Source organism: Triticum dicoccoides, chromosome 3B, assembly GCF_002162155.2.
Source record: "Triticum dicoccoides isolate Atlit2015 ecotype Zavitan chromosome 3B, WEW_v2.0, whole genome shotgun sequence".
In the NCBI taxonomy this organism is placed as follows: Eukaryota; Viridiplantae; Streptophyta; class Magnoliopsida; order Poales; family Poaceae; genus Triticum; species Triticum dicoccoides.
Window position 1 is genome coordinate 435,668,848 of NC_041385.1, and position 19,062 is coordinate 435,687,909.

Here is a 19,062-nt window from a genome sequence, read left to right on the forward strand (position 1 = left end):
GCGGCGGGCCTGCCTTCCGGCGGCGGCGCGGCGGCTGCCTTGGCCAGGGGCGGCGATGGTGGGGTGCGGCAGCCGGTTCGGCCTCGGGCTGCATGGCGGCGTTCGGCGGCGGCGGCCGGGTCTGCGGCGACACACCATCTGACCTCGGATCGGCGGTGACGACATGGAGGGCCTGGTGGTTGGGTCGGCACCATGCGGGTTGTGCCCTCCGGACAGATCTGATCTGGCCGGTGCGGCCTGCTCATTGTGCGGCGGCTCAGATCGGCGGCGACCCATGCACACATTACGTGATGGAGGTTCTTCGAGCGGATCCGGGTGAAAACCTTGTGCTCGGCTTCATGCCATGGCCGGCGTTGGTGACACCCTGTTGTGTCATTACCTTCTTGAAGGCATCGCCGTGGAGAAGCTCTAGACCTCTATCCGCTACCTCCGGGGGAAACCCTAGATCAGTTGATCGGATGACGGCGGCGCGTTGGTGTCGTTTCCTTCTTGGGGGCGTCATTCTTGGAGGCGTACACGGGATCGAGGGACCAGCGGGCGCCTTTTTGGTGGAGCGGTGCTTCATCCTTCACATTGATGACGGCGGATCTCGGCGGCGTGGTGCGGTGGAGACTCCGCGCCCGATGTGCGGTGATGGACTCGCGCAGGTGGAGGTAGTTGTCTGGCGTCAAGGTGGCGTCGATGACGGAGTGACCTCACAAGGTAGAAGCCTCAATATCTACTCTGAAGACGGACTTGTGGAAGATGGCGGCGACGACACATGTGAGTGCGTCAGACCAGTTTATGCACCAGACCCAGTATGTGGCTCGGATGGGGCTTCTGGCTTTGGATGATAGGATTAGGTGAGTAGTCTGGGTATGTGGCCCAGGTAGCACCCCTGCATCATTTGGATAGGAGTAGTGGCATATGTTGTCAAGATGGCGGATTCAGACATATTGTTGTAATACTTTGTAAGGTCCTCGAGAATAATCAATAAAGTGGCCGTATGCATCTCCCAGATGCAGAGGCCGGGGGTCATCCTCCTTTTCTAAAAAAAAAACATGACGGTACAATGAACACTTCATTTGTCAATAGAATTCACTACTGTGTTGTTGATGCTTGATTTCTTTTTTTCAAGATTTTGCTTCAGTTTAGGTCAAACATCATTTGATTTCAGGGTAATCTCCATTCTTATCAGCTTTACGTATTACAACAAAATATGTACTCTAGATTAGGATGGCGTCATGAAATTTATCGTGTAGGGCTGCATCGGCATATCGTGTAGGGCTGAACATAACAAAGACAAGTTAGAAGTTGGGGATAAAGAAGTAGTACAAGAATGCAATTTATCGTGTAGGGTTGCATCGGCATATTGTAAAAAAAAATGAAACATGTGAGACTACAAGCAGATGTAGTCCATTTTATGATACACCAAATATTTATGTAGCATATTGTTCATGTCAGGAACATAGAGAGAAGATTGTAATTATGAACAGAGGAGAGGAATAAATGGGAGCAGGTGGAGTGGAAATTGAGTAGGTGGTGAAGCAGAATTTCAGTAGGTGTCGAGTTCATTAGCTCTGACTAAATTGGGCCTTATGTAGAATGAATGTTAGCTACAGGAGCACATCTCTCTGTATGGAGTGAATTCGATTGAGAAGTTGAACCTGTACATTATCTCAGTCTTTGTACTTAGTCCTTGTTCTATTTGATAGTCGACTTTACAAGTAATGCAAAGCTTGCAATTTTGCCTTTTAAGAATTCATGCTATTTCTATTATTGCAGCGAACACAATGGAATACATGTGGCAGTTGTTGACCAGACTTGAGTCTAACAAATGAGCAGTTCCTATGACCGCATCCGCGTGGGATGAACATGATGTATACCCCAAAAATTATTGACCCGTTAAGTATATTTTCGTGGCGTGGATGCTAAAGTCCGAGCAGGTAAATCAGAAGCTACTGCAACTACTTGACTGCAAGATGCTGTTCGGTTGTGCATGACGCATTCTGCTAGAGCTATGAGATGAGTTTGACTCCTAAGCTTTGTTTGATAAATAGTGTTAAGTCCCCTCTTGGGTTGCACACATTATTACTTTGCCTTCGGGGGAAAACTGATTGTATGAATGGATCGGTTAATTTTACTAAGGTTAATTAGTGCCAGTAAGTTGAATTGTTTCTATATAGAAAATGAAATGTTAGTGCCATTGTTCTATTGCAGCAAGTTGAATCAGTTTGGATAAAATTAAAATGTTAGCGACCTGTAATTTGCACAATATGGATGCTCGTATTCCTCAATTTCTATTCAATTAAAATCTGTATAGGTTCATTATGTTATGATCTGAATCTTGATGTGTTGTACAATAGTATAAGTGTAACGTCTGATCTTTAGAAAATGCTTAATGCAGGAATGGTTGAAAGTATACAAATATATTGTCAATGAAGTAAAGAGCGCCCAATAAACCCAAAAGAAGGGAGTATTCTTATACAAATTATACTATTGCCAACCTTCTTAACATCCACATTCCTAGGGGCATAATAATCAACTTAAAATATTTGTTCCACCAAACATGCTCGTGAAAAAATAAACATGCACAAACACACACACCGTCAGTTAAATTTCGGGTCAAACAACATGATTCATAGGTGTGAGCATGTTAAATATAATGTGTGATTATATGATGATTAAATTAGTACATTTAGATATAATCATCAATCACTAATATTATAATGTCAAAATTGACGGGCGCAGCAACGCGCGCCGGCGACGATCTAGTTAGTGTTGAGGTTGGGGAGTGATTCGGTTTGTAGAGTGTTTGTTGGAGGTAATCTAGTACAGTGGAACAAACTGAAGGCTCTATGTGGTGGTGTTTTGCTTAAATGGGAAAATGTGACAAGCCACCCCGCAAAAAAAAAGAAGTGATAAGCTGTGGACTATCGAAATGAGAAATGTGCAGCGGCTGACTATGGAAAAGAGAGAGACTGGGCTCCGGTGGTACATCGGCTGACTATTTGAAGATCGCAAGCGTCTCCTCCGAAGCTATATACTCCCTCCGTTCCTAAATATAAGTTTTTAAAAAGATTTCATTATGGACCACATTCAGAGCAAAATGAATGAATCTACACACAAAATGCATCTATATATATCTATATATAGTCCATAGTAAAATACCTATAAAGACTTATATTTAGAAACGGAGGGAGTAGTTGTTTTATGCATGAGCTGAATCTTTTTTATTCGTCAGCTCATGAGGTCTGCCTATCCCAGCTTTGGTTTTTTTTAATAAACCCGTGGTTGCTCTTTGCCCCTGGTGTTCTGAGCTCTCCTGCATTAAGAGGAACCCCACTCGCTCGGCCCCCCAGCGCACCCGCCGGCACTAATTTGGCCCTTCGGGCCAGCGCATTTTCGGCCTTGGGGGCGATCTAGTTCCCAGTCACGCCCCAGGGGTCGGCCCCAAGACGTTAATAAATTCAAACATGACATTTCCCGCCATAAGTCCGGCGATCAGCGGCTACCGCCACCACATGGTTCGTCGTTCAAAAGGAAAGACGTCCGGCGATCACCATGCCACAACCGCGATCAATCACTTAAAGTTTGGCGTTCAAAAGGAAAGACGCATAGGCAATGCATCAAATGGCGGCGTTTTCCTCCGGCGTCGGATTGGCGGGGGTCGGCGTGCGCGGGCTGGTCGGCGTCGGTGCTGGGTGGCAACCTCGTAATCGTAAAAAAGTGGGTTTTTTAGTGCTGGGCCTAGCAAAAGAGAAATCGTTGTAGGCATCATCGCTCGGGCTTGGCGGCGGCGTTGGGGTCGGCGTGCGAGTTGGCGCGGTCGTCGACGACATCTGGTTCAGGATGAGGCCGCGCTCCGCCATGTACCACGCCTTGAATCGCTCGTCCATCGTCGACATGGCCGCCCCCATCAGGAATGCCAGGTCGGTGTTCCTCTTCTTCGCGGCGACGTTGATCCGGAGTAGGTCGATGTTGCTCCGGAGGAGGTCGAGCTTGACGTCGCTGTTCGTCATCAACGCTGACCACCGCGCCTTGGATTTCTCTTCCCTCTGGACGGCGTGGTTCTTGGCGTCGGCGATGCACTGCTCGATGGACGCATGCAGCCGCGCGGCAGCCGGAGCAGCGTCCTTCGCCGTTTTGGCCCGTTTGTTGCCGTCTGAGCACCCATCGGACGCGCCCGACGTCCGGCTTGTACGTCTCCTTGGCTTGGCGAGGCTGCGCCGGACTTCCACCCACTTCTCGCACTTCTCGATCCGGGAGAACACGTGGAGGTACTTGAAGTCTTAGTCAGAACTGTTGTCCTGGCGATACATGGCAAACATCCAGACCATCTGCGCCGAGGAACAAGTGTCGGCGATGAACTCGGCGAAGAATGAGCGAGAGACCAGCGTCATACCTGACTCTCGTAGTTGGCGCCACTCTTCGGGCGAGCCGCGATCTCCTCGACGATCCCATGCCATTTGTTGCACGCCGTTTGGATGAGCGCCCAATGGTTGGACATGGCCTTCGCGCCGTGCTGCATGTGGACGTCGGCGAAGTAGGGGTCGACGAGCTTGCACTCGTCGAACTCCAACTTGATGCGCTCCTAGTACGTCTCGGCGTTCTGGTTCGTACCGGTGATCAGGTCGAGGAAGACGATCTTCCATGCTTCGGTGAGGCACTCGTCTTTTTTGGACGCCCACTTGACGAGCGGCTCGCCGGTCCTGGCCGCCCGCCTCTTCTTTTTCCCTATCCTCGCCGGAGCAGGCGCCAGCTCCTCCTCCTCCTCCTCGTCATCCTCCTCCTCCTCTGGCTCCTCCTCGCCGTAGTCGAGACCATCATAGTCGAGCCTCCGTTGAGGTCGATTGCATCTTCTTGGGCATTAAACCCTGGGTAGGCAGCGGCGGCCGAGCCGGTCGTGATGATGTCATCCATGTCGGCCTCCGTGCGGTCGGGGTTGCCGAGATGCGACGACGAGGCTTGTGAGAAGAGCAGCGCACCACGGCGCAGAGGTGGCGCCAGGGAAGATGCGTAATCCGGCGGCGAGTAGGTGTATGGGGGGTACTGGACGTCGGCGAACGCGGGCGAGGGCGTGCGCTGGGCGGGGTGGCCATGTGGAAAGGTGATGTTGCGGTTGAATCCGCCATGCGCGTCGCCTTCGGCGTAGCCAGGAGATGGCGCACACCCCCAGGGGTTTGTCGACAACGAGAAGCCGGCCGGTGACCCGACGCTCTGCTGGCCCCAAGGAACGTGCAAGCCATGGCCGTCGGGCGAGCCACCTCTGCTTGTTCCGCCGCGCAATCTGCCTGCTCCGCCACGGCCGCAGCCGCCGTCATCGCCGCCCTGTCCCGAGCCTTCTTGGCGTTGAGCCTGTTCCGCTGGTCGGTGGTGACAGCCTCCCGGCGTTGAACTTCCGCCTTCCAGTCGGCGTTTGACATGCCGGGGGGCTTGGACGGTGGCGCCCGCGGCTTCCTCTGCTTTGGCAGGATGGCGTCGACATCGATAGCGGAGCGAGGGGCGGCGTACTTCTTCGGCGGCATGGCGGCTTGATGGAGGGGAGAGGAAGGAGAATAGCGGGAGAAGGGGGGAATGGAGGGAAACGGAGGGGGAAAGGCAGGGCGATCGGTGGGAAAAGGGCCTTCTCTCGCCGACAGAGCGGACCCACGAGCCTTTTCACTTCGGTCGGCGCCCCCAGGCGACCCCCGGGGGCTTGGGTCCGCCTCGGGTTCGCCGGTTGTTATTTCGGCCAAAACCGGCGAAAATCGAGACCCTGAGGGTATGGCTGGGCCGTCTTTTGCACGCCGACGCTAAAATTGGCTTGGGAGGGCCCTGTTGGGGGCGCGGCTGGAGATGCTCTAAGAACATCTCTTCTCTAGGCATTGTTTAGATTAATTTTTCTCCACCGTGTATTTTCTTTTCTTTTCTGTTGCTCTTTGGGTTTGCCTACTTATTTAGTAGTAGAATGCTGGCTTCTTTAATAGAAAATGGAGGTCTGTCGACCCCTCTTTTTTCATAAAAAAAGGGAGAATATTAGTAACTTGTGTATAACTGCGCTTTGGATTGTGCAAATGCCCCATTTAGGGCATCTTCAATGCTGAACGCTTGTTGAGATGCTTACACAATGGAAAAAAAGTATTTTTTGCCTAGCGCCTGTGTAGGAGTCCATCCCTCCAACGCCACTAGCAATATGTAGATGCCTAGTGATTAAAGAAAAGCGAAAAAGAAAACAGAAGCCTCCATTGTTCACAACGCTGGTAATGAAGCGCCCACGTTGGAAACTGAAGCAGGGCTTTTAGGAATCGTCCTGTTTTGTAGCGTCCAGGATAGCGCCGACGCCTAGTTACTTTGCATCGAGCGGGAAAAAAACGCTGGAGCGCTCGACGCTTTGCGCGGCATCGACGCAAGCGAGATTCCCCGTCTCGGGTGGGAATCGGGCATAACGACCGGGAAATCGACCCTGGCGTCGATCGTTAGCGTCCGCGTGTAAATGCCCTTAGAACTTCCACAAAGATGCTTCTATGCCCCATCGCTTCATTAGAAATACAAACCTCTGGAGTTGGCTGCTACTGTTATTTGCACGAACGAGATGTTTCTGTAAGAAACCAAAACTATTTGCCATTAGCTGATGATTGCTGACCCCGACAAAAACAAAATCTCTGCTGAAAGGAAGCACACAACAGGATTTCCAACGACAATACCTAATAAATCGATTATGACTGATTAAGTGATTATTTACGGTACATGCTTGTGCACGCCGCCGTACGTTTTGGTTGACCGGATCGATCTGACTAAGTCCACAACGCCCTGGGCAGGCAGCTTAGTCAGACATACGCGATCGTCACTCACCACATCATTCCGACCCATCATTTTAATTTGAACAAGTTAATTTACTCGACAGTTTGGGACCGTGTCTCCGAGTTCTGACCGTGACTGTGCAACCGTAGCTTATCATATATGCCGAGCGCCAATGCAAATCTTGAGCTACGAACGACTTGTTCCCGCCGGAATGCCATGTCAAGTTGAATAATTGGTCTGGTCCGGAGGTCAGATACACCTCCCTTCTCGGTAACTTGTGAGTTGAGACAAGAATACACTTCATCTAACACCTGCTATACACCTCCACACTCACCCGGCACCTTCCATGAAATGTTTATTACAAGCATGTCTAGACGATCACATTTTATGTTCGCACGTGACGGCAGCAGCTCTCGTGAACGGGTGCATAAAAAGAGATGAAGGTCGGATTATCATTCAGCAACAGAAATTCCTTCGTGTCACCAAACATACACCAAACCCAGCCTACGGACCGACCAAGGAGCGGGGAGAGCGTGCACGACCATGGAAGCCGAGGCCTTCCCGATACGGTTCACCAAGGGCATACGGTCCTACTGGCGCCGGAGCAAGTACCAGCGCGTGGACGGCGGCACGGCGGGCCGGGGCACGCGCCACCTGGTGCGGCTCGGGGACGGCGGCAGCGGCAGCGGCGACGGCAAGGCGTGGGGCGTGCGGCTCGGCGGCATGTTCCGGGTGCGCGTCAAGGCGCCGGCCTCGGCCGTGGCCGCGGCGAAGGCCCCGAAGCGCGTGCTCGGCCGGATAAGGGACGCGTACGTGGACGCCATGCTCGGCGCGGCGAAGAAGCACTCGGCGGCGACGCACACGCTGCCGGGCGGGCCGGCCCCGGAGGCGCTGTGGCAGAAGCGGGTGCCCGTGCGCCGGTCGCGCAGCCAGGCGCAGGTGCGGCAGAAGGCGGACGAGCTGGGCCAGAGGCTCGTCCTCGAGATGTACAAGTCCGTGCGCGCGTCCAGGGACCTCGCGGGCATGCTCGAAGCATCAAGGTCGCGATAGCATGGATGCGCCGGCGACTTGGAGGGAGGCGAATGATGTGTTAGTGTTACATGCTTGTATATGTAAGATTAGTTGGTGATGTGTAATCTGTTCATAACCACGGGGCTTTGCTCTGCTGTAAATTCTCCATAATTCCATGACTGTTTGCTTGTGAGGTATGACGCTTAGGAAAGTGAACCTTTTTCGTCTACGCTGTGCTGATTGCTGGGTCAGCTGATCAGGCAATTACAGTGTGCAGTAAAAGATGCACCAGGGAAGAAAAGAGAAAGAATGGCCAAAATGTTATTTCGCGGACGCACATATCTACAAATTTTCTCGCGTTTCATGTGCGCCTCCGTACTCTTGACTCTCGACTCTCCTGCGTCTTCTTCCCTTGCACAAGAACTACACACCTCCCGCCAATTCTTTTAGACAAAAAGCATGTCCGGCTTTAAAGTTATACAGCCAACAAGGCCAGCATAACACACATAGGTAGCAATATTACAAATGAGTAGACATCAGTCTCAAATTGGATTAAACGTAGTGCTCCCTCCGTCTCAAAATAACTGTCTCAACTTTCTGCTAGTTTTAATATAAAGTTGGATTTAGGTTAAGACATTTATTTTGGGATGGAGAGTACATTACAAGACCAAACATAAAACTAACGGGACAAAAAAAGAGCTTGAAGAGGTATTGCTTCTCTTGATAGCATGAGCGCCCTTAATCTTGGCTTGAACTGCTCGGGCCGCCTCACGGTCTTCTTCTTTACCAAGATGTTATTGCTGACAAAAATGGACCATTTAAAAATATAATCAGCAGGGTGATTAGTGTTAGAAAGGAGAGAGGGATTTGGTGGAATAATTCGTTGATGTATTGCTTGAGCCTCATGGGCATATATGTAGGAGTACATGATTTACTTGGAGTACAAGCCAAGCCAGAATATTTCCTAGTCTAACCTATGTTTCCTAATACAATCACGTTACTCAACATCCCCCCGCAGTCACAACGGTAGCGACGCAGACAGTGAGACTGGAGAAGAATCCGAAGGCAAGCTGACGGGCACCCCCCCACAGTGAAAACCGACGAGGTTGCTCAAGCAGGCGGTAGCCCTTTGTGCCATTTGTCGATGTAGCCGAGAGCGTGGGTGGTGGAGTCGTGGTCGAGGTAGTCGTGCGAAGAATGTCGTGGTCGATGTCGAGTCGGGGTAGCCGGTGTCGAGAAAATCACCGTGGAGCCGCGGGCGCAAGAAGGCGCCGAGTCACCGCTGCGTCGCCCCTTTGGCCGGGGTCCATCGCCGCCCCGACGCCGTCTGCTCCAGGTCGTCCCCGTGGCAGCACCGACCCTCGCGCCGCCGCTGCGTCGCCCCGTCGGGCCGTAGCGAGCGTGGCACACGGTCCACACCGCCGTCCTGAGGCCGTCCCCGCGGTTGCACTGACCCACGCTTCTCCGGCGCGCCGCCCCTTCGGGCTATCGCGCCGCGGCCCGTGGTCCCTGCGCCGCCCCGAGGTCTTCCGCCGTCACCGCGCGTCGACCTCCTGTGGTATGCACCGCGCCGTCTCCCTTTGCGCAGGAACGCCACCGTCCGCGCCGGTCTTCGTCACGCTGTTAGGGTTCTTCGCCTACTTCGAGCACCGCTGCCGCACTTTTAACCTAGCCGCCGCCGCCGCCGTCAGGCCGCCGCCGCCGTCAGGCCGCCGCCGCCGCTCTTCTTTGGCCACCGCCGCCGCTACCTCCGTAGCCGCCGCAGCCGCCCGTCCACCCCCTTCATCTTCGTCCAGCACCAGCCCGTCGCCAGCGTCGCCGTCATCTACTCCGACAACCGCGGGCGACATTGGCCCCGCGCCGATTGGCGCCGCAACCGTCGTCGAGTCCTTCTCTACTGGCCTATCGGACATCTTCGACATGGCGTACAGCTCGTGCAGGTCCCAGTTTACGCATGCCCGGTGCTGGCAACATCGTCGCGTGCCTTCGTCCACGACGTGTCCCAGGGCCTGGCAAGCCTGGTTGGCGCGTCGTCAACTTCGTCTTCGTCCGTCTACGCATGCCCGGTGTTGGCAACACCGGTGCGGGCCTTCGTCCACGATCTGTCCCCGGGCTTGGCAAACCCGCCGTGACGCGTCGTCAACAACATCTTCTTCCCGGCGCATCCTATTTCGACATCACTGCGCCCATGACTAACTCGGCGCCCCCTTGCGCCCGCGGCTCCACGGCGACTTCCTCGACACCGGCTACCCCGACTCGACATCGACCACGACATTCTTCGCACGACTACCTCGTCCACGGCTCCACCACCCACGCTCTCGGCTACCTCGACAAATGGCACAAAGGGCTATCGCCTTGCTTGAGCAACCTCGTCGGTTGCCACTTCAGCCACGACTCCATGATGCGTCTACCATTACGACTGTGGGGGGGTGTCCGTCGGCTTGCCTTCGAATTCTTCTCCAGTCTCACCGCCTGCTCGCTACTGTTGTGACTGCGGGGCGATGTTGAGTATAATGTTTATTAGGAAAGACGAGATAGACTAGGATTTGTTCTGGCTTCTTGTACTCCAAGTAGATGATTGTACTCCTATATATATGCCCACGAGGCTCAAGCAATACAACAACTATTCCACTAATCCTTCCTTCCCTTCTAACAATTAGGAATTTCTTCCTTCCATGACAAGTTCATTGCGGCAAGTCCAAAGTTGAGATTAACCCAGATGCTAGGGCCGCAAATGAGCGCCAAGCAATCATATGCGATTGACCTCTGGTACACGCAAGTAGAGTGAGAATATTGTTGAACGAGCGAGGATCACAGTTATATCTGAAGCTTTCTCTAACCCAGCTCCAAAGGAACTTGGTGGGTGAGCAAAAGAAAAGGATGTGGCCGACAGCTTTGAGGGCCCCATACAACGCACTGAGGGAAGGCAGTCCTTGGACTCCCGCCATAGGAAGATACATATCTTAAGGGGAACCGAGGTGGCCTTGGCGGAATTGTTCCGAGGACCCTGGGAATAATTTTGCATATGCCCATTTCATTGAGAGGTTGCTCGAATCTTAGAGGTCCCATTGAATGTGATCTATGGTACCATAGAGCTAGACTTGACCAAGATCGAGGAGCAAAGCCCATGATGATATTTTGGCGGTAGAGAGATTGCAAAGAAAGGTTATGTTGGTGCGGTTATTGCAAAGCGCATTTTTGACGAGGAAATCGGGATCAGAGGTAATGACGAAGAGGTCTGGGTATTTGGCGTGAAGAGGGAGATTGAGCACCCATTTGGAAAACCAGAATTTGCTATCGGCCCCATTCCACACGAAAAATTTAGCACCTAGGTAAAAAATCAAGGCATTTCTAGATCCCGTTGTTGAAGTGAGATCCACCTTTCTTACCAGTGAAAATAGAGGAGTTAGGGAAGTATTAGTCTTTAAAATCCGTGCCCAAAGGTTGTCACCCTTTGGGGTAATTTTTTAAATCCATTTAGTTAACAAAGTGAGGTTCATTTTCTTTGAGTTGGTGATACCTAGCCCACCCCCCTCCGGATTTTGGTTTGCAAAAGATCTACCCAACGAACCATATGGTACCTATGTTTAATTGTGTCTACTTCCTAGAAGAACCGAGCTCTAACTTTATCGAGTTGGATGTGCGTTAGCAGGAATAGGCCCATGGCATAAGAGGGGATGGCCGAGAGGAAAGCATTGGTGAGAGTCAGTCTCGCCCCGGAAGACATAAGTTTTCCTTGCCAAGGATCAATTTGCTTAACCACCTCACTAATGGTAGGGTCCCAATCGGAATTGGGAAATGTTTTGTGGAAGCAGGAAAGCCAAGATAAGTAATAAGGAAATCAGCAAACTTGCAATTAAGAAAATGTAGCAATGCACAATCCTTCTCCGTGCTTCACCCCCATGGTGACAAGTTTGCTTTTAGAGAAATTCATTTTCATACCCCAACAGTGCTTCAAAGCTAATCAGAATGATTTTGATCGTGGTGATGCTCATAATGTTAGGTTCAAACATGAGCAATGTGTCATTAGAATACTGTGAGTGGGAGAATCCCCTAGAATAATGTCAAGTTTAGAATGGTCCTGACTATTTTTTTTACCGTTGTAGGTCTCAAAATGCCACCTCACCGGAAAAAATTAGCCATTTGGCTAAAAACACCGCCGTGGCAACAACAAACACTACGAACAATGTTATTTTTCTAGCATGGGTGGCGCTACCAGTGGAGGGCACATAGATCCGCTCACCACTGGTATGACACTTTATCAGTGGCGGGTACTTATGGGCGCCCACCACTGGTAGGCCTTTTGCGCCCGCTACTGCTAGCGCATTTTGTGATACGTCCATTTTGCATCATAATTACCTAATGTTACATATCTTGTTTTAATGTAATATTTGACATTATGATACAATTCTAATGCCTTTTCCCTCTTAAAATGCAAGATACATCAAAGGAGGAAGATTATTGGTAGCTGGAATTCCGACCTGAAAAAGCTACAATGAAGATAGCAATTCTTCAAAGCTCAAAATGAAGCAAGATTTTTTGAAGAATTATTTTGGAATATATATAAGCAAAAATATGTCAAAGTGAGGCCACCAGCTAGCGACATGGGCGGGTGGCGCGGCCACCCCTTGGCCATCCCACTTGTCCATGTGGGGCCCTGGTGGCTCCCTGCTATTTCTTGAGTTTGCATTGGTTTTTCCATTGAAGAGGAAAGGGTGATGCAGCAAAGTAGAGATAAGTATTTCCCCTTAGTTTGAGAACCAAGGTATCAATCCAGTAGGAGGCACACGCAATTCTCCAATCTATGCACCTACACAAACAACCAAACACTTGCACCCAACGCGATAAAGGGGTTGTCAATCCCTTTACAGTCACTTGCAAGGATGAGATCTGATAGATATAGATATAAAGGATTACTAAAATGTAAAACAAAGTAAAAACAAATAAATTACAGCAAGGTATTTTTGGGTTTTTTGGTTCATAGATCTGAAAATATATGATGAAAAATAGACCCGGGGACCATAGGTTTGACTAGAGACTTCTCTCTTGAAAGAAAATATACAAGGGGTGAACAAATTATTGTCGAGCAATTAGAAAAGCGCCAAGTTATGACGATATCCAAGGCAATGATTGTGAATATAGGCATCACATCCATGTTAAGTAGATCGAAACGATTCTGCATCTACTACTATTACTTCACACATTGACCGCTATCCAGCATGCATCTAGAGTATTAAGTTCATAAGAACAGAGTAACGCCTTAAGTAAGATGACATGATGTAGAGGGATAAACTCAAGCAATATGATGAAAACCCCATCTTTTTACCCTTGATGGCAATAATACAATACGTGCCTCGCTACCCCTACTGTCACTGGGTGAGGACACCGCAAGATTGAACCCAAAACTAAGCACCTCTCCCATTGCAAGAAGAACCAATCTAGCTGGCCAAACCAAACCGATAGTTCTAAGAGAAATACAAAGATATTTAATCATGCATAAAGAGTTTAGAAAAGACATAAATAATATTCATAGATAATCTTATCATAAATCCACAATTCATCGGATCTCGACAAACACACCGCAAAAGAATATTACATCAGATAGAACTCTAAGAACACCAAGGAGAACTTTGTATTGAAGATCAAAGAGGGAGAGAGAGAAGAAGCAATCTAACTACTAGTTATGGACCCGTAGGTCTGTGGTAAACTACTCACGCCTCATCGGAAGGGCAATAAGGTTGATGTAGAGGCCCTCCGTGATCAAATCCCCCTCCAGTAGGGTGCCGGAAAAGGCCCCAAGATGGGATCTCATGGGAACAGAGGCTTGCGACAGCGGAAAAGTATTTTGGTGGACGCTTCTGTTGGTTTGGGAATATTTGGAAATTTATAGGCCAAGAATTAGGGTTGGAGGACTCTCGGGGGGCCCACAAGCTAGGGGGCGCCCCTCCCCCCTAGGGAGCACCCTGAGGGCTTGTGGGTCCCTCGGGACTCTTCTGCCCCCCTCTCCAAGCTCCGTGGATGTCTTTTGGTCCAAGAAAAATCATCACGAAAGTTTTATTCCGTTTGGACTCCATTTGATATTCCTTTTCTGTAAAGCTCAAAAACAAGGGAAAAAACAAAAACTGGCACTGGGCTCTAGGTTAATAAGCTAGTCGCAAAAATAATATAAAGTAGCATATTAATGCATATAAAACATCCAAAACAGATAATATAATAGCATGGAAAAATAAAATATTATAGAAACGTTGGAGAAGTATCAAGCATCCCCAAGCTTAATTCCTGCTCGTCCTCGAGTAGGTAAATTATAAAAATAGAATTTTTGATGTGGAATGCTACCTAACATATTTATCCATGTAATCTTCTTTATTGTGGCATGAATATTCAGATCCATAAGATTCAAAACAAAAGTTTAATATTGACATAAAAACAATAATACTTCAAGCATACTAATAAAGCAATCATGTCTTCTCCAAATAACATGGCCAAAGAAAGTTATCCCTACGAAATCATATAGTGTGGCTATGCTCCATCTTCATCACATAAAGTTTTTAATCATGCATAACCCTGATGACAAGCCAAGCAATTGTTTCATACTTTTGATGTTCTCAAACCTTTTCAACTTTCACGTAATACATGAGCGTGAGCCATGGATTTAGCACTATAGGTAGAATAGAATATGGTGGTTGTGGAGAAGACAAAAAGAATGAGAAAGTCTCACATCAACTAGGCGTATTAACGGGCTATGGAGATGCCCATCAATAGATATCAATGTGAGTGAGTAGGGATTGCCATGCAACGGATGCACTAGAGCTATAAGTGTATGAAATCTCAAAAAGAAACTAAGTGGGTGTGCATCCAACTCGCTTGCTCATGAAGACCTAGGGCAATTTGAGGAAGCACATCATTGGAATATACAAGCCAAGTTCTATAATGAAAAATTCCCACTAGTATATCAAAGTGACAAAATAGGAGACTCTCTATCATGAAGATCATGGTGCTACTTTGAAGCACAAGTCCGGAAAAAGGATAGTAACATTGTCCCTTCTCTCTTTTCTCTCAATTTTTTGTTTGGGCTCTTTTGCCTCTCTTTTTTCATCCGAAGTCTCATCCCAACTTGTGGGGGAATCGTAGCCTCCATCATCCTTTCCTCACATGGGACAATGCTCTAATAATGATGATCATCACACTTTTATTTACTTACAACTCAAGAATTACAACTCGATTCTAGAAACAAATATGACTCTATATGAATGCCTCCAGCGGTGTACCGGGATGTGTCATGATCAAGAGTGACATGTGTAAAAAATATGAATGGTGGCTTTGCCACAAATACTATGCCAACTACATGATCATGCAAAGCAATATGACAATGATGGTATGTGTCATAGTAAACGGAACGGTGGAAGTTGCATGGAAATATATCTCGGAATGGCTATGGAAATACCATAATAGGTAGGCATGATGGCTGTTTTGAGGAAGGGTATATGGTGGTTTTAATGCACCGGCAAAAGTTGTGCAGTACTAGAGTGGCTAGCAAAGGTGGAAGGGTGAGAGTGCGTATAATCCATGGAATCAACATTAGTGATAAAGAACTCACATACTTATTGCAAAAAATTATTAGTTATCGAAACAAAGTACTACACGCATGCTCCTAGGGGGATAGATTGATGGGAAAATACCATCGCTCGTCCCCGACCGCCACTCATAAGGAAGACAATCAAAGAATAAATCATGCTCCGACTTCATCACATAACGGTTCACCATACATGCATGCTGAAGGAAATATGCCCTAGAGGAAGTTGTTGTTTTATATTATATTTCCTTATTCATGATAAAGGTTTATTATTCATGCTAGAATTGTATTGATCGGAAACTTAAATACATGTGTGAATACATAAACAAATACCGTGTCCCTAGTATGGCTCTACTAGACTAGCTCGTTGATCAAAGATGGTTAAGGTTTCCTAACTATGGACATGCGTTGTCATTTGATAATGGGTCACATCATTAGGAGAATGATGTGATGGACATGACCCATCCATTAGCTTAGCATAATGATCATTAAGTTTATTGCTATTCCTTTCTTCATGTCAAATTTATATCCCTTTGACTATGAGATTATGAAACTCCTGGATACTGGAGGAATACCTTGTGTGCTATCAAATGTCACAACGTAGCTGGGTGATCATAAAGATGCTCGATAGATATCTCCGAAGGTGTTTGTTAAGTTGTCATAGATCAATATTAGGATTTGTCACTCCGAGTATCGGAGTGTTATCTCTGGTCCCCCTCGGTAATACACATCATAAGCTTGCAAGCAAATGACTAAGGAGTTGGTCATGAGGTAATGTATTACGGAACGAGTAAAGAGACTTTCCGGTAACGGGATTGAACTAGCTATGAGGATACCGATGATCGAATCTCGGGCAAGTAACATACCGGTAGACAAAGGGAATTAGGTATGTTGTCACAATGGTTCGACCAATAAAGATCTTTGTAGAATATGTAGGAGCCAATATGGGCATCCAGTTTCCGCTATTGGTTTTTGACTGGAGAGGTATCTGGGTCATGTCTACATAGTTCTCTAACCCGTAGGGTCCACACGCTTAACATTCATTGATGATATAATATTATATGAGTTATATGATTTGGTGACCTAATGTTGTTCGGAGTACCAGATGAGATCACGGACATGACGAGGAGTCCCGAAATGGTCGAGAGGTAAATATTTATATATAGGACGATGGTATTCGCATATTCAGACACTGGAAGTGTTTTGGAGGGTATCGGGTACTTATCGGGTCACCAGAAGGAGTTTCGGGCATCCCTAGCAAAGATATGGGCCTTATGGGCCAAGTGAGGGAACACACAAGCCCACAAGGGGCTGGTGCTCCCTCTATAGGGCCGTCCTAAGGGGGGAGGAAAGAGTGGAGTTGGACTCCCACTTCCTTCCCTCTCACCCCTCTTTCCTTTCCCCTTGTTCATACAAGGAAAGGGGGCACAGGGCAAGGCAGGGGCCCTAGGGTCCGGCAGCCAGCCCTAGGGCGCGCCTGGCTGCCCCCCTCCCCTCCCATCTATATATACATGGGGAGGGGCGCCACACAAGGACACACAACATTGTCTCAGCCGTGTGCGATGCCCCCGTCCACCGTTTACTCCCTCGATCATATTTTCGTAGTACTTAGGCGAAGCCATGCGGAGATCACATCACCATCACGGTCACCATGACGTCGTGCTGTGGAACTCATCTACTACCTTGCCGTCTTGCTGGATCAAGAAGGCGAAGGACATCCCCGAACTGAACGTGTGTAGAATGGGTGTCGTGTGTTCGGTACTTGATCGGTTGGAGCGCGAAGAAGTTCGACTACATCAACCACGTTGTCAAACGCTTCCACTTACGGTCTACGAGGGTACGTACACATACGGGAATCACAAATTTTAACAAAAGTATTTATGCCAATCCACAATTATTCACTAGCATGACTCTAATATCACCATCTTTATATCTTAAAACAAATGCAAGGAATCAAACTTCTCATAGTATTCAATGCTCTTTATATGAAAGTTTTTATTATATCCCTCTTGGATGCCCGTCAAATTAGTACTAAATTCATAACCTAAGAAAATTACCATGCTGTTTAGAGACTCTCAAAATAATATAATTGAAGCATGAGAGTTCAACAATTTCTATAAAATAAAACCACCGCCGTTCTAAAAAGATATAAGTGAAGCACTAGAGCAAATTGCCTAGCTCAAAAGATATAAGGAAGCGCATAGAGTATTCTAATAAATTCACAATTCATGTGTGTCCCTCTAAAAAGGTTGTACAACAAGGATGACGGTGGCAAACCAAAAAGCAAAGACTCACATCATACAAGATGCTCCAAGCAAAACACATATCATGTGGTGAATAAAAATATAGCCTCAAGTAAATTTACCGATGGATTGAAGACGAAAGAGGGGATGCCATCCGGGGCATCCCCAAGCTTAGATGCTTGGTTGTCCTTGAATATTACCTTGGGGTGCCTTGGGAATCCCCAAGCTTAGGCTCTTGCCACTCCCTATTCCATAGTCCATCAAATCTCTACCCAAAACTTGAAAACTTCACAACACAAAGCTCAACAGAAAACTCATGAGATCCGTTAGTATAAGAAAATAAATCACCACTTTTGGTACCGTTGTGAACTCATTCTTTATTTATATTGGTGTAATATCTACTGTAATCCAACTTTTCTATGGTTCATACCTTTTATGGTTTTTTCACGGCACATGCCCTAGTGAACGGACTTAGGTGTGGAGTGCTACGTCTTGAGCTTGCGTTGGTTTTCCTTGAAGAGGAAAGGGTGATGCAACAAAGTAGCATAAGTATTTCCCTCAGTTTTTGAGAACCATGGTATCAATCCAGTAGGAGGCTCCTCAAAAGTCCCACGCACCTACACAAACAAACAAGAACCTCGCAACCAACGCAATAAAGGGGTTGTCAATCCCTTCACGGCCACTTGCGAAAGTGAGATCTGATAGAGATAATATGATAAGATAAATATTTTTGGTATTTTTATGATATAGGTTGGAAAGTAAAAGATGCAAATAAAAGATAGATGAATACTTATATGATAAAAGATAGATCCGGGGGCCATAGGTTTCACTAGTGGCTTCTCTCAAGATAGCATAAGTATTACGGTGGGTGAACAAATTATTGTCGAGCAATTGATAGAAAAGCGCATAGTTATGAGATTATCTAGGCATGATCATGTATATAGGCATCATGTCCGTGACAAGTAGATCGAAACGATTCTGCATCTACTACTACTAGTAGAATGCCCGTGCGTTGCTACGGGCTACAACACATATAAATGAATCAAACAAATGATTAAGGTCGTCTTCAAGGTCGAAGCTCATTTCTTACTCATACATCTGAGTTTTTGGACATCAAACGGGCGCCCAATAAGCTTCCAACAATTCAACTGTCTTGACAGTCCGGGCTTCCCAAATCCAAACCATATGCGGGGCAGAAATGTGGTTGTCCAGACTATTCGCCATGTTATCTTCAAGACGCGGGCCCAACACGAAAACCCCACCCCATGATGCACCCTTCCCTTTTCCTGTCGGACCCTTCCCTCCCCGCTGATTTCCCGCTGTAGCGGGACATTTCTCGCTAGAGCCCTCTCCATTAAAACCTGATGACGCCCATATCACCTTCGCCATGGTGCCCTCTCTTCTTTACAACATACTTCCCCATGGACCGGCAAGGAGTCCCCCGCCAAGCGCCTCGCTTTCCACCCTGATCCC

At 48.1% G+C, this 19,062-nt stretch overlaps 1 protein-coding gene across 1 annotated transcript; it reads left to right on the forward strand.

Annotated features, from left to right (window-relative positions):
- The first annotated feature begins 7,182 nt into the window (after window positions 1–7,182).
- LOC119281354 lies at window positions 7,183–8,075 on the forward strand. Its single transcript, XM_037561880.1, has one exon. The coding sequence runs from the start codon at window positions 7,306–7,308 to the stop codon at window positions 7,810–7,812; it is 507 nt and encodes a 168-aa protein (XP_037417777.1). The 5' UTR covers window positions 7,183–7,305; the 3' UTR covers window positions 7,813–8,075.
- The last annotated feature ends 10,987 nt before the right edge of the window (window positions 8,076–19,062 follow it).